The following is a 16698-nucleotide window of genomic DNA, read 5'->3' as shown; positions in this document are numbered from 1 at the left end:
ACAACTAACACTACAGATTCACCTCAGGGGATAGAGAGCATGACACTTCACTCAGCTTGTCTCTCAGTCCCAAAAATAAATGGAATACAAGCTGCAGTAGGTGACATCCCATCGCCTACACAGAAGAAAAGATACAGCCACACTAGATGGACACACGTGAGCAGCAGTTCCTCCATCCATTCATGACATTTTGCAAACTAAACAAGTACAACCTCCTCATTACTGGCTGCACCGAAATAGCTTGCCCTCACATTCTTTGGTAAAACAGTCTATTTGGAGGGCCAGGCCAGCACTCCTTCACTTCAGTGTACGTACACAGGACAACTCTGGGTCCAAAATTTTACTTGGAATGTTGGAGTTAAGCAAAAGACATTCATGAAACCACACATAGTGTTGAGCAGGACTTAGTGCAATTTCATTTAGCAGATGTTTTTATCCAAAGCAACGTACATCTGAGAGCAGATACAAAAGGAAGTAGGTAGGAGGGGCAGCTAAGGACGGTGCCTAAAGATCCTCACTGGACAACTGCATCCTGACTGGGATTTGAACCACCAATCTCCCATACCAACGTCAGGGGTCACTGAGCTATCCAGCTGCTTAGTAGTAGTATAGTAGAAGTAAAGCTGGTTGTAGGAGACGGTTATTCATACGCCATAGTGGTCCTGACCTGAACTGAGGCTTTTTAACCCCAGCCAAATGGAGAATAAAGGAAAGTACCAACAATCTGTACATTTTAGACTTGAGGTGCCAGTATAACTTGATATTTCTGAGTCAAAACTATACTACTTGTTATTAGCGCCCGTCTTAAAACGACGAGGAGGGATTTCCTTTTGAGTGGTTGTGACCACTCGTGTGTTGTCTAACGGTGTGATAGAGATAACAGCCGTCGGGCAGGCAGGGGTTTGCGCATTCCATATTCAGGACACAGTCAGCTCCATTCTCACTGAATACTTTACTAGCCTTGCTTTACTGTTGAGGATAACCCAATTCCAATTATAATGTCTCTCATTGTCTGTGATTTTCACTTCAGTGTGGTAAACTGATTAACTTTAGAGACCAAAATAATATATGTTTATTTTGCATATTAACAGGTCGACATGCATAAAACAACGCACTAATAAACGATCAGAAACTAATAAAAGCTTAGTGAACTGTCAAAATAAAATAAAAAACTATGTGAATATAAGATTTTCCTAAACACTAACAACTTTATCCATGTCTGACAATAATCTATCGTGTAACAGTAAAATAAAAACACTCCTGCATCAGTGATGGAGCTCATTACTCGACCTAAGGGCATACGCAACAAATGATTTAACTGCAGCTGATAAACTGTGGCTCTGTGTGTGACAGCTCACTTGTCTGAAGTGAAGAAAAGTGCATAGTGTGAAATCCTGATAGGTCCAGAACAATCCTGTTTCCATGATGGACATAATGCATAATTATGAGTAGGCAAATTCATTATTTTTCCGCTCATGTTGAACATGCTTAAATGTCTGCATCTCTTTATCTTTGGAGACACTGATATGAACCCACTGCTGTCTGATGCTGCAAGTATACAATAACACCAACAACATTATAGGAAAGACTGCTACAAACAGCTGGAAGCAACAGGGCTTTGTGAATTGGCATGTAAACTGTGACTGGAGCTCGCCGATATTTTTGGATCGATATTGGTGCTGAAATGTGGAAAAGCTTTTCTCAAGTCGCTTCGCACAACATGAAGTGCATCACTTGTGCATGCCTATCCTTTAATGTGAATGCATGCATCTTAGATTTGTACTGTGTTTGCAGTGAGATGCAAATGTTACTCAGTTCAACCTTCAGATTAACAGAAAGAAATGCATGTCTCAAAGGGGCACAACGCACAGCCACTATTTCAGAATGTAAAAAGATGACTGACACTTACAATTTTCTTTCAGGCATCAACATAAATCCTTAATACACTCACTCAAATGTACTTCCTGCACTGTCGGTGGTCCGTATGGTGACTCAAAGGTTCTCTTAGCAGCTTTCAAACGGGTCATTTTTGTTGTAGCTATCTTTTAAACACAATATGTAGCTGACTAGGGTGTGATTCTTTCTTAATTGCCTGCTTACTTGAAGCAAAGTGAAAGCTGAGGTATGCGATAAGGTTAGTTCATGTGAGGCCAGTTTAATAATACCTAAAAATCCATATTGTATATTAAATTTTGAATAGCTATATGAAATATTTTTTAAGTGTTGAATTCACTATGATATGCCAATGTAAGACCAACAAAGACTAGGATCTGTCTGGAGCTATGATCGTGTTAGTGGTCAGTATGGTGGTGGCAGTTATCTTGGCTCCTATCCAGATCCGTGTGTGTTCTTTGTCAGTTTTCTAACCAGAATTGTGTGTTTGTAGCACTACATACTTCTAAAAAAAAACTGTAGCACAGTATGCCATTCAGGTCTGATGTGGTCCTACAGAGAACGAGCAGCTGAGTATAAGAGCCAAATGTATTCCCAGGGTTATCTAGGAAGCTTGTGAGCCTATAGAAGACGTTATGGCTGCTGTATGTAGTAATATGAAGTCATGGCGCTTTAGTGCACCACGAGTGCGTGCATGTGTACGTGTACCCGTGCGTCTAACAGCGCTGGGGGAAGGGTACAGCCAGCCAGCCAGCCCATCCTGGCTTCAGATTACATTTTGTTTCCTTAGGCACTGGAAAACAAGCCACTAGCACTCTGTGTATCCAGTTACAGCACTGTTGAACCACCACATAACCTGGATGTCGCATAGCAATACTGCAGCTCAACGTGTGAATATCAGCCTGACAATAAAGACACCTATGTCACCAGTCAACAGGCTACATTTATTTCCCTGTCTGGGCTAAATAATACATTTATTACGAATACTGCCTTACAAAAAACGTTAAATGCTAAAACTGCAGCAAGCCACAGAGAACCAGAGGTGTATCTGTGCTGCCTGTAGACAGCACAAAAGACGTACTGCACTGTGCACAATAAATACATCAAACACACCCAAAGGTTACTCAGTGAGAATAAACATCCCTGGAAATGAATTCAGTCCGTCTCTCAAGCATCCGGTTAATATGGCAACATTACAAATAACTGCACAAGATGAATTAACTTCCATTTTCTCACAACATAATTTTTGTTTATGTTTTTAATTTATATAATGAAACGAGTTGCCGCTCAGTTTTCACACAATTCAATTCTTACTGTACACACACCACCACACTGTAATGAAGGAGTGAGTACGCACTGCATATTTATGCATCTGCTTCCATTTATTTAATATTTTGGAAATGGAACGTGCAAGAAATCAAAATAATAAAAATTATGTTTTACTGAATATGTACAGCAGAATGACAAAATAGCTCATAATTCAACATGAATTGAACAGCGTTCGAAACAACTCAAATAAAAATCCTACACTGCACTGGAAAAATAATATATAGCCAAATTCATTTTATCGTATACACGTGGGCCAGTCCTACTGTACTATTTATACTAGAAGGTGAGAATTTCTCTCCCGCCATGTTCATTCTTTGTTTTTCTGATGCACATTTGTACTCGAAACAATGCTGCTATTCACAACCCAGCAGACTCTCAGTGAATTGCAGCAGCGCAACAACCACGCATGGATTCTGTATGTGGAAGGTTCTTCCTCGGTCACAGCCAGTCATTTTCTGCTGATTAGCCACACAGCAATGAACCTCAGGCCACAGCCCTAAAAACAAACAGACAGCACCGCTACTGTACACACACACACACACACACACACACACACACACACACACACACACACACACACACACACACACACACACACACACACACACACACACACACACACACACACACACACACACACACACACACACACACACACACACACACAGTGGACTGTCATGGAAACAAAGGCTCCTATAGGCAATGCCCTGGCTGCCCTGCTTTTTCCATTCATTGTGAATCCAGATGAGTGTAGCAGTTTTATGCCTAATGTGCCAGTGTAGGGTTCTGTTGATGTTCGATCAGAGAAGGGCGAGGGGAATTACAAAGCTGTTTAGACGCTCTGTATGACACTGTTGCAAAGATTTGCAGCTCTCAGTTTTTAAGACCCTCAGCGATGAAAGACCCCCAGCGTTTTTTTACCTTGTTACCATGTCCATACGGTGTTTTTTTTTTATATGCTGGAAGAGGTACTGTGAGTGAAAAAAAGCAGTCACTGTCATAGCTGAGCATTTCCACTTTGAAGCTGCAATGTACTGACTACAATCTCAAAAACATAGATTCAGCTTACTAGACTTCCAGACTTAAACATCCTAAGGAATCAATAATGCCTTCTTCAGATTTGTCAGACACGATATATGCATGATTTCCATGGCTCTCATTAGCAATCATATCACTGACTTTGGTCATATCAGACAGTGATAGTGATATAATCAGTTTTTAAAATCTGATTAAATCACGGTTTGAATTAAAATTGTGTTGCACCAAACACAACTATCGTAAAATTAAGAACATTGCTTTTAAACCTCTCTGTAGGCTTTAGTTATTACTCCAAACCTAAATTTAAATTTCTTTTTGTTGCACCAAAACTTTAAACTCCAGCTAAAAATGTGATCCAGTATTAAATTTAAACTTACACTTGAGGAGGATTAATTTTTGGAATGGCTGCATTTTCAGCAAAACAATCAAATTCCTCAACAAAAGTAAAGGGACAGATGAACAGAAAGATTTTATCAACTGTCTACCATTGTACTGAAAGAAATGCAGGGGTATCACCAATGCTCCAGGTTTCCTCCCCATTCTTCTAACCTTTCTTGATCACACAAATTTATTTTTCTTCACTTATTTTAATTTAGGTATGAAGAATCTCCATAATGACTAAACTGTATTTAATTTAGGTTTTCAGGAAACTCGGTTTTACTAAAGAGAGAATAGCTTTTAATAATTAATTTAATCATGCCAATGCTTAATTTAAATTTCTGTATTTATTCATTTTAAACTTAGTCTTGCAAAACTAATTAGAACTAACATCAAAATGGTCTTTGTTGGTGTAACCCAATGTATGGGTGCTAACCTTTGATTACTGCACAAAGGATAGTGAGATCCCACTGTGTGCAATGATAATGTCAAGTGTGTTCAGCGAGTACCTGTTCATTTATTTCCATCTTGTTAACTGATTTACACAAAACATCAGTGTTGTATGATAATTTTCTTCTTCGCAGTGAGATTTCATAATTATATTTACTATTCAGTTATTTCAACGTTTTCACCTTGTGTTAGAACTTTTAGTTCTTTTTCGTTTCTTCATTATACACAGTCAACTCAACATGCTCTTCTCAACCAGCTGTCGTACAAAGCTACTACCAGAGTGACAGTAAGCTTTGTTGATTTGGCCCAACAGATTTTAAAAATTTACTAGAGTAGTAAGTGATAATTTCATATTAACCTCTACAGAAATTTACTGACAAACTTACATATTGTGAATCAATAACCCTTCGTAGCAGTATTCCCGTACTGAGGGTAAGGAATTAACACCTGCTAAGCATCAAATCTGGATAGATTTGGCAAGTAAACGTTGGAACTCCAGCCACAACACTGACAGGTAAAAGTCTGAACAAAACTAGCAATGTAATACATGAATATTCTTTGAGTCTCAGTGGAAGCAGGCGATACAGCAACTAGGCGCATGCTACCTACTGAAATATGCTAACTCACTAAATGTCATCGATTTCTCTTCAGCATTATAGACTCCACCTTTAATAGCAAAAACCTTCAGTTTAGTTTGGAGAAAAGGAATTCTTGAGTTGTATTCACTCATTGCAGCTTCCCTTGGGGGTTCAATAATGTATCCTACCTATCATCTATCCATCTACCTACCTGTCTATTCATGGTAAATTAATTAACCAGTTGTGATTACCAGTCTCTTTGGCTGAGAAGCTAAAACGTTCATTTCAGACACCGTCTATACTACTCGTCTATCTGACCACAGACACTTGACAAAGGCCTGACAGCTTGGCTTGACACACTTCTTCTAATCTAATCTTGAATCCCTCTCTACTGTATTCACTCAGCTAGTTAAGCCCCTTGCTAATGAGACTGTGTCCCATTGTATGGAATTAAACCAGAACACCACTCTCTGCCTAAACCAGATCTTATACATGAACCAATTCTACAGGGGAATTAAGAAGCTGTTGTGCGATACAAAAAAAGCACATGCAGTGCTTGTTGTAGCAGAGGTAACATGCAATTACTAGTGTGATACGTGTTTAGCTATGACATTATAATCGATTCATGGAAATATGCTACTGCATAAGAAACAGATAACATGATGATTTAAATGCCAAATAATACAAAGCAACAAACCTGTGACTAGAGATTTGTCTACCGTCTAATCACATAGGAAGCACCACGAATAGTCAAAGACATCTGATATCGCCTAATTTTAAGCTTTAAAATACACCAATGAACACACAAGAACCGACTTGCCAAGATGTCACGGCAATAAAAATCACACACAAAGAATAACCCTTTCAAGAGAGCCATGTATCCATCCAACGGTAATATTTGATAGACAATGTAATATCTGAGGACATAGTGTCGTCAGATTTCACATACATATGAAGACAATACAGTAAATGATCAAAACGTAACTGTGCCGGGGTCTGGCCAGTTATCTGCATAGGCAGATAGGAGTCTCTGAACAAAAGAAAGCGGGAACAGGCACACTGTACAGTGAGGCAGTACTGTGTACTAGCCAGCCAAGGGCTTGTCAGGGCAAATATTTCTTTGTTTGCTGCTTTTGGCATGTTAACCCATGATGAAAATACCTCTTTTTTAACGACGGTGGATCAGATCAATATATTTTCAGGGTTTTCCTCCATTATCTTGGATACTGGCTCTATTAAAAATGCTATAATTACATGCCAAGCAGCAAATATGTCTGTGCCACAGGAGTGACAGCACTGAAAATGCAGACAATATTTTACACGAAGACAAATTGGTCATTGTTCAGCCTGCAGCAAGTCAGTTTTGGATTTTTGCATGTCCTAACATTCCTGCGCGCCTGGCCAAGTCGGAGATGTTGGTGTCCGCCAGAAAAAACACAGGCAGACAGGACTGTGGTCGATCATTACGCCCAAATAACGTGGACTGTGACCAATAACCACGAGGTAAAGGGGATTAGTTTAAATTAAATGCTTTAACGCGGGAGTAAATCGAGAAAGCTAACCTCAACCCGCTGTCAGCTGATTTGCAGTATACAGCAGATTAGAGCTTTTGCTGCTCCAGACTAAATTCTTCCACATGCCCTACAAATGCAGCCGCTCTGGGATGACAACACGATCCGTTTAAATGCCAGGTGTTCCTCATCGACCAGTTGATTATGTGGAAGCTTTACCTGATCCTGTCTTGCTACCTGAATGAAACCCACCGTGGTTCAAAGACTCCGGGCACTACCTAAATATGAGTACATGGACGTTTGTCTTAGCTAAGGCAAATGGTTGTGATAAGTTTGAAGACTTGATGTAAATAACCATAGTGCTGTCTGGACTCGCTGTTTTCTTTCTATACCCCCTGCTGGCTGTCTGCCTCCCATTAACTTGCTTCGCTAAGTGCTCAAAAAAACTAGCCAAACTCGCACACGCAACAATGACAAATATTTTTGCGAAACAATGGTGGATACGAGCGGTAGCCTCTTAGGTCAGAAGAACCATAGTAACGAAGAGAAAGCCACAAAATAATTTCCGCCTGGCAAGCCTTCAACGTTGCCTCGCTGGCTAGCCACCAACCACAAAGATTTTCCCATTCGCTTTGCATGTAACAGACCGAAGAGCTGGACAAAGTCAGCGTTTTCCTTACCGTCAGGTCGGAAGTGTCGCTGTCACGGAGGTTGACGGCTCGTATAACCCCGGACCTCCACGGCCACCGACCGATGTCGCCGATTTCAGGCGGGTCGTCTCCGCTGACACAGAGAAACCGCTTCCCGACCAGCTCCGGCCGAGCCTCGACTGCCATGGCCCTTAGCTGGTCAAAACCCCCCCTCGAAAAAACTTCCCAACAACGACGCCCTTACACACCAGTCATTTACGACATTAAATCAGCTCTACGGAATCCAACGGTTGAAAGAAATTTTTAAAAAAGGAAAAATGAGTCTTTGTTAAACGCTGAAAAACCGACCCGGGGGATTTAAATGAGTAGCAGTCTCCACCCGCTCAGGCGTCAGGCTCTTTTCTCTCAGCGTGAAAAAACGGTGGAACACTGAACCGCATCACTGCCGCCATCCATACTCGTGTTTCTCCGCTGGATCCCAGGGCATTCACAGACCGCAGCACGATTGTGTCCCTCCGCTCAATTGGACCCCCATCGGTCCTATTTTCGCCAAACTACAACTACAGCTGTTCTTATAGAAGCGCCACGAGTCAACTACTGTGAACAGCCAGTATTCACAGCTTCTGCTCTGTTAGCGCTGTAGAAACACTGCTGCTGCTCAGTCTAGTGCTGCTGGCGGTACTACCTCTGCTGCCATAAACAACAACAGCGGCATTCATAGAAGGCTGGAGGAAATTAGTGGTATTAATTGCAGCCATGGTGATAAATTTTACAATTCCTTATCTGTGACAGTGTGTTTTTATTTGTGAGCTTAACAATTTCATGTGTCTATATCTTTAATGTTGAAGCTGCAGTGTCACAAAATAGAATGCATAGGATATGTGGCATTTCTTGTGCACTACCGTTGAAAAGTTTTGGGTCGCCCAGGCAATTTCACATTCTAACATAATTACACAAGGGTTTTCTAATCATCAATTAGCCTTTCAGCACCATTAGCTAACACAATGTAGCATTAGAACACAGGAGTGATGGTGACCCCTACCTAGATATTACATTAAAAATCATCCGTTTCCAGCTAGAATAGTCATTTACCACATTAAAAATGTGTTTATTTATTTGATCAGGGACCGTGCAATTAACATAGAAAACATCTGATGTCTTGCATATGGAGTGTATAGCATTAAGCTAATTTTCAACTTCCATCCCTGCTTGGGATTTCAGTAAAAGTAGACAGAGGACCAACAACAAAGATAAAAACAGCACAGACAACATTAAAAGCTGCATTTCACACACAACATAATGACACAATCCACAGTCAGTCAGACCTTATAGATGTCATAGATGGGTACATTCTTGTTTTTCTTCCAGCCAATACTTAGCTTTTGCTGTGAAAGTTTTTAAATCTGATGTCATATTAATTTCATTTGGTAATGCATTCCAGATGTGACAGCCTTTGACTGAAACGGCTGTCTGTCCAAATGTGGTTCTGCGGTAACATATTTTGCATTTGTTGTAGGTGGAGCTTCTGGTGACCCTGCTGCCATCCTGTCTTTGGATGAATCTACAGAGTGGCTGTGGCACTGATTTATTGAGGCATTTAAAGATTAATTTGATGAAACAAAGATTGACAAAGCTTTCAAAATTCACAATTTTTTTTTAAAATAAGACAGTGATGCCATCGAATTATTTTTTATCCATAATTTTCAGAGCCTGATTGTAAAGAACCTATGTGTTTTATTGTAGATGGGGCTGCTTGAGCTTGGTTTTGTATATTAGCTTTAAAATATTGTTGGTTTGATTTCCTAACTGAGAAGCATGTAGACACTGTTTTCTCCAGGTTCAACACAAGGTGATTTTGATTGAGCCACTCTTGGACATTAGCCATACATGAAGACAGGATGTCTGCAGCCCGTGCTGGTGTCATGGCGGCCATATATATATATATAACTGCATCATCTGCATAAAGTTGACATCTTGCAGTGGAGCAGTTTAGCGGCAGGTCATTAATGAAAAGGCTGAACAGTAAGGGACCAAGAATGGAGCCTTGTGGAGTGCCCATGTGGGTATTTAAAAATGTGGATGTGTTCTGGTGAACTTTGACACAATGTCTAGACTGTATTTCTGATTCATTTAATGTTATCTTCACTAGAAAAAAAAAACAGATTTTCTTTCAAAAATAAGGACATTTCTAAGTGACCCCAAACTTTTGAACTACAATTGCAAATTTAATGAAATCTAGATATTTTGTCTATGATGAATCCATTTTTGTAATTGCATCTGTGGATTTTTTTTAACTTATAACTGCAAAATGTGATGCAGTGCCTCTGCATTTGTTTGTGCATACTGGGTAACTATGCAGCTCTAGATAGTTTGCACAGGTGCATAACATAGTCGTAACTGGACCACCTCTTGTAAATAACAGTTGCATTAATGACAAAATCAATAACATGCAGTTAAGAGAGTACCAAAAAGATCCATTAAGACATGGAGAAATAATGTTTTAAAAACACATTAGTGGTTTAGTATGTCATAATCTATTTTCAACAAACCAATGGCTGCCTTTAATGGTAGAATGATACAAAACCATATGTTGTTTTTAGAATGTTACCTTTTTACTAAATATTTCATATGACCTCTTTTTCTTACTTCACAAAATGAACACTGACGAACTGTGGGTAGGTGATAATCTCTCCAAGGTTCTCTGAACTAAAAGGTTTTAATTTGAATCAAACACTATTAGTATGCTCGTTCACTCGGTATTTAGTCAGTGCTAGAAAACGTGTTAAAATATACACTATTTGTAGTTAAAGAGTCAAAATTTGCAAACACACTGGTATGATATTTCCAATATAACGGCAAGTAAGCCATCATTAGTGTACAAAGTCTGTAAAGTTACTCCAATCATTACAGTCTGCTGTTTATTTTTGTATTTTAGGTCTTCTTTATGTTGCACTGCAACATATGGCTGTATTTTATCCAAGATTTGAATTGCATTTGATCTTTCTTTCAGCACAGATTGTCAAGTTTGCATTGTCTTCCACTGAGGCCTCTTTGGCTGTAAAGCAGCAAGACAGAGGGAGAATCGGTGAGGGAGAGAAGGAGAGAATGAGGCAGAGCAACCGAAGAAGAACGAGAGAGAGAAGGCTTGTGTGTGTTCTGTGCACATGTGGCTCTGTGGAGGATTGCATGCTTGTGTGCTTTTGCTTGTGTGCACTTCCGTGTGTGTGTGTTTGTGTGTGTGCAGTGCAGAGGGATCTTAAGGACAGCGTAGAGGTTTGTGTGTGAAGCAGGCAGAAAGCAATCAGCCTGGAGTGACCTCCAGGGTGGGATGCAAGAGAGGAAGAGAGAGAAGGAGCGAGATGGCGTGATGGAGGAAAAGGAGCAGGGGAAGCACAGCAGAGAACAGGGACAGTGTAACAGTGAAAGAAAAGAAAAGATGCTGAAGAAATGGAGTCACAGTAAGGACACCAGGGACAAAAGAGGAAAGAGGCAACAAAAAAGAAAAAGGAAGAAGAAAACGTGAAGCAGAGGTGGGTCATAGTAATAGAAAAAGAAAAAATGAAAAGAACTATGTAACTATGAGGAAGTGAGGCTAACATATTTCTAGTCTTATCCGCATATTACATCATGTTTATTGATCAGGCACACTAATGTAGTGGAATAAAATGTCATTTTTGATGTATTTTAAGGTGTTAAACTGGGATTTGCGATGTAGGAGGGTGCTGTGGTTCCGGGTGGCCATGGGTACATGTACATGTACACACCAGCAACGATGACGCAAAATATTTCTGCATACAAAAGTTGGCATTTGAACTCAGAAAGAATTTCTAGACATTAAACTGCAGGGATATGATTGATACCATTTCATCGACTGTACATAGAGTAAAAGCAGGACTGACAACCTTTCTGGAAGAGCATTCTCCTGTATCAGATGTAGAAATATCTGCTAGCTTAGCATAACAGTTAGCTTGCTTATCTTATTTGGGTGACATTTTGTTAAATAGCATTTAGGAATGATCAATACATTTAAGCAGAATATTAGACCAATTTAGATTCATGAAACAAAAAGAGATCCTTGTGTCAGCTTCTCTACCTCATCATCCATCTATCCTTACCATGTGCAACATGTGACTAAAAGAGGAGGTGGATCTGCAAGGTACCTTATGGAGAAATCTATTAACAGTACACAGGAAAAATCTGTGAAACATCCAGCATTCACATGTTGCCTTATTTTGCATGCACCACAACTGCACTTCGTTTGGAGTTAACAGACCTATTGGTGTAGACTAAGAACTGTAAAAATATCTACTCATTGTTGAGATGGATGTAGTGAGGCTGAGCATCTAAACGGTATGAGACGGCATGAGTACACATTTTTTAGTAGACTCCGTCTTATTACCTCACATCATGTCTCAGTTTTCAACAAATGAATGGGATGCATAAAAACTCTGGCTTGTGGAATGTAGGGAAATCAGTAAAATACTGTAATGTAGAAGGGAAATACTAAACAAAACATTGCAATGCAGGCACAAAGTAAAGCTTAAATGAGAAGCATAACAATGCATGCAAATTAACAAGTACAGTAATAAAAATGCAGATTATACTGTACTGTAATGAACTGTGTATCTTTTGATGTAGTGATGAATATGAATTGTTAATGTCAAATTGTCATATCACTGAATATTGATGAAATGCATTATGGAACCCTTTGTCCGCAGACATACCTATGACACTCCTGGCATAGTTTGTTTAGCTTTGTTTTTTAATCAAGGCTGATCTTTAGTACCTCTTTGCGAGTGTTCATTTTTTTTTTTTTTTTGTGCAAATATGTGTGGTCGTGACTGGATTTTGCAGTTCTGCATGACATTATATAGTACTGTGAGGATTCCAGTGAGCTGCAGAATTCTTGGCGTGGAGGTGGTTTCTGTTGGGCTGTGATCGTCTGATGCTGTCCCAGACAGGCTGTGTGACCAGAGAGGCTCCACTGGGAATCTCCCTCACACTGCTGTACTCCACAGCAGCCGCCTTCATGAATAACAAGTAGCTATGAATTCAACCCCCCACCAGTCCTAACCCATACGCACATGCCTTCACATACGTACACAGGACACGCGTCTGCATGTTGCCACCAACGTGCACATCTCCAAATATATAAAAACACAAGCTCTATGCTGCACAGATAAAAGCTCACAAATTTGTGTGCTCAGATATCTTTATCTACACACACAGATGCACATGCACACACAAAGAGACAGGCATGCACAGGCTCACAGATGGGGTTTGTGTCTGCCAAGTGCTATGTTTGGAAAACTGTAATGAATATGATTACGACCTAAAGACTGGTGTGGTTTATGTAATGAGCAAGACAAAGGCAGTCTACTGCATGTGTATTTAAGGTATTCAGTCAGATATCTTCTCGAAAGCCAAGGGAATAATTAGACGAAGCCATTTATTTTCAACCAATCTCTCATAATACTATACCAAAGGAACAGAAAACACATATGACTGATTTGTGTGAGACACATTCTATAATAAAGTTACTGTATGTTTTAAAATACTATCCCTTGCACTATGCACATTTGGAAGTATCTGGTTTATGCTTCTGGCTCTGTATTGAAGAGTAATCTATTTAAAGCTGTACTGATTTGGATTCATTTAGACTTCTAAAGCACAAAATCTTGATGACTCAAGCAAAGATCCACTTCTGTGTATGTCTGTGATATGCCGTCTTATTCCTCTTGGCACTTACAGGATTATATAACACATTTAATTATCAGGAGAAAAATCTAATGACTTATCTTAATGCACAGCAATCACTTGACTCTATTTTTGTCCAAGCATTGTAGAAGGGGACTCTAATTCACTGGTAGAACTCCTGAGGTTCATTCAGGTATCTTTCATACTATAAAGTATATAGACATTATCATTCAACTGGCTTTCTTGTTTTTTTGTCAAGAGGGCATATTTGTCGAAGACCAAATCCGCTTATGCCAAGTGCACTGGAGATCAAAATGAGGTCACAGTCAATCTGGGGAAATGCTACCCCAACAGCAACGCTTGAAAAAAATCCATCCAATCCTCTCATTGCTCCTCTCACCGGTTGGCTAGAAGTCGCCACGAATCGACGACAGACCAATCAGAAGACAACTCGCTGAGTACAAAATTCCACCGCTTCTATCAACTGCAAAAATCACGTGGGTAAATGTGGCCAGCCAATGACAATTTGTGTTCGGCGTAAACAGACCGAACTGGCCAATAGCGTGGAGGAGGTTCTTTTTCCTGTTGACGTCAGCGCCTATGCGAGCACCGTTCTGGTGCCAGGAACTAGGCAGCGAAGTAGAGAGGGAAGGAGGAAACCTGGAGGGAATAAGATACCACATCAAAACAACAGGAATCATCTTGGAAAAGCCTTTCGTCTTTTAAATATGGCTACAAAAGCAGAACAGTGAAATCGGAGGGCTTCTGAGCATGCTGGCTGGCTGATGTAAAACCCGATTGCCAGCTGCTCCTGGATTCGCTCATCGAAGTTTTGGCTGAAGAAGTTCACAGCGGCGCGACAAGTTGTTAACGTTATCACCGGGGCAGTCGTCTCCTTCTGATACAGCCTAACAACAGAAAGAGAAGACATGGTGTCCTGGATCATTTCGAGAAGCGTTGTGTAAGTACAAAGACGGTTGAAACTGTACTGAAATGGTCGTTTTTAACTTGAGGAAACTAGGTTAGCTGATGGGATTGAGCTCTGTTAGCTTGCCTGGCTAACCTATTGTGCTTAAGCTAAGTTGTGACCTTAATCCTTTAATTATTATTATTATTTACATTAGTGTGAAAAGTTCCTCGGCAGGAAACAATTTCGTTCGGGTTAGCTAAAAGTTAGCAGACAATTGAAAACTCGGTATTGCCCCCTTTGTACTGTAACTAGGTGTGGGCCCGGGCTAGCTAACCTTGTGGCTGGACCGTTTGCTGTTGAGTTTGAACCAAATGCTCCCATCTTGTTTATGAATCATAGCCGAGCATGCTGCTGGTGACTCAGCCAGAACAAAAGGTAACTTTTGTTAAATATGAGGTGGAACTTCACAGGCCTCGACATGTTTATCTAAGAGGGAGTGTCAGTTACAGCTGTCATCTTGGAGGTATTATTAGCTTTGCCTGACGAATTTAAACTGACTGCTCTTACATTGTTAGGAGGACCCAGGATAAAAAGGCGTCTTTACACGAATATGTGTGGATTTGGTTAGTTTGGTTCCAGGATAGTAGGTAGCTACCCACTGAGATGCCACTAAAATTCCTTATAAAGGCAAAAATGTGTTTAGATTTAACAGAAATAAGATATGTGTTTTTTGTTTGGGAAGACGACACTTTCTGAGTCTGTATACATTCACAGTAGTTACATAACTCCGAGTAATGGAGGACAGGAATGTGATGGAAACACCAAAGGGAGTGGTGGAGAAATGGAATGTGCAACCAGCAGAAGCTCTCAGATGTCTAATGGACACAGTCTTTGAACAGTCTGGTGTCACAGGTAGTCTGTAGCTGTGTATCCACTCCTTCACACCTGGAGTCTTCACTATGTTATCTGATTTCATGGATAATAATTGACCTGCTTGCCGCCTTTTGCAGCAAATGCAGCTGCCTGACAGTAACGTTAAACAACAAGTATGTCACAGTGTAATGGCTTCTAAACCTAACTAGCAGAGACGCTGGGTAGGAACACAAACATGCCAATTCTAGAACATAATTTAGATTAGTCTGTATAGTTTACTAGGTGGAGAACAGTGCATGTATACATCCACAACACTGCAACGGTATGTGCAGTCGTATGGTCACAAAAAAGAATGATGAATGTAATGCTGAACCAAATTTTTCAACTTCCACCCAGAAGCTTCTGGTATTAGCCATTAGCAGCGCACTATGCTAAGCTAAGCCAAGGTGACTCAAGTGTGACACTGGGGAGTGCAAATGACACACAGGAGCTACAAGACCCGTCTGCTTTTTTTCAGATTTTCTGTGTGGGAACATTTTGGATTTTAGTGAACTGTGGTAGAAATGGAGTACTGAATCAGATGAGCTTGAAATAAACAAAAATCCGTAGTACCTTTTCCTGCTGCTTTTAAACAACCTCTCGATACAAAAGCATCGAGGCATTTGCCTTCTAAATTTCATCACTTTTCTGCAATTTTAAAGCTCAAAATGCACTTCCCACCTTAATGATTAATTAAATTCTACTATGAATATGTTGCACTTATCTTAATGGACTTGTTTTTTTTTTGTTTTTTTTAAAAAATGTGTAATTTTGAGTTGAGAGTTAACAGCTGTCTTTTCTTTTTGACAGTGTGTGGCATTTGAGTGCCTAACTTTTAAAAAAAATTATGCTTAACCATAGCTGAGCACTGAACTATGGGTTTTGTGTACTGCTACACACTACATACCAGCAGCCACAATTTTAGCCTTTTCTGCAACATGTTGACTTTGTATTTTGTCACAGTTTAAAATGTGTGAAATCTGATTTTACAGCAGAGCTGCACTTCACTCTCACTCTGTGTCTGGTTGATAAGCGCATTAAAAACTACTTGTGTAATAAAGCATGGTTGCTCCTCGATCCATACGGATCCTCATCTACGATTCAGCGTGCATGTGAACATGCATGATGCAATAATCGTAATTTTTTTTATGCAAAAGCATATGAATATTCCAGCTTTGCTAATGTGAGGTTTTGCTTGAGATTAGAACTGTTTGTTGGACAAAACGAACATTGTAAAGTTGTCACTTTGCACTGTGGGTAATTGTGACGGCACTTCTTAATATTTTTCTGATTTTTACAAACCAGTCAACTGATTAATAACATGATGATTAATCTTAAATAATTATTAGCTG

General features: G+C 40.0%; 2 protein-coding genes across 2 annotated transcripts in view; one reads left to right on the top strand and one right to left on the bottom strand.

The window, feature by feature from the left end:
• jmjd1cb (jumonji domain containing 1Cb) overlaps positions 1-8269 on the bottom strand; it is a 148053-nt gene extending 139784 nt beyond the window's left edge. Inside the window, exon 1 of the mRNA XM_023265186.3 lies at positions 7858-8269. Within this exon, the coding sequence (XP_023120954.2) occupies positions 7858-8013 (156 nt within the window). The 5' untranslated portion in view covers positions 8014-8269. The remainder of the gene's footprint in view (positions 1-7857) is intronic.
• A 5876-nt stretch (positions 8270-14145) lies between these two features.
• The window catches only part of reep3b (receptor accessory protein 3b), a 54401-nt gene continuing 51848 nt past the window's right edge, over positions 14146-16698 (top strand). Inside the window, exon 1 of the mRNA XM_055004663.1 lies at positions 14146-14485. Coding sequence (XP_054860638.1) covers positions 14454-14485 — 32 coding nt within the window. The 5' untranslated portion in view covers positions 14146-14453. The remainder of the gene's footprint in view (positions 14486-16698) is intronic.

The sequence above is a fragment of the Amphiprion ocellaris genome, chromosome 18 (assembly GCF_022539595.1).
Source record: "Amphiprion ocellaris isolate individual 3 ecotype Okinawa chromosome 18, ASM2253959v1, whole genome shotgun sequence".
Classification (NCBI taxonomy): domain Eukaryota; kingdom Metazoa; phylum Chordata; class Actinopteri; family Pomacentridae; genus Amphiprion; species Amphiprion ocellaris.
The sequence above is the reverse complement of the archived record's forward strand: the minus strand, read 5'-3'. Positions and strand labels throughout refer to the sequence as shown.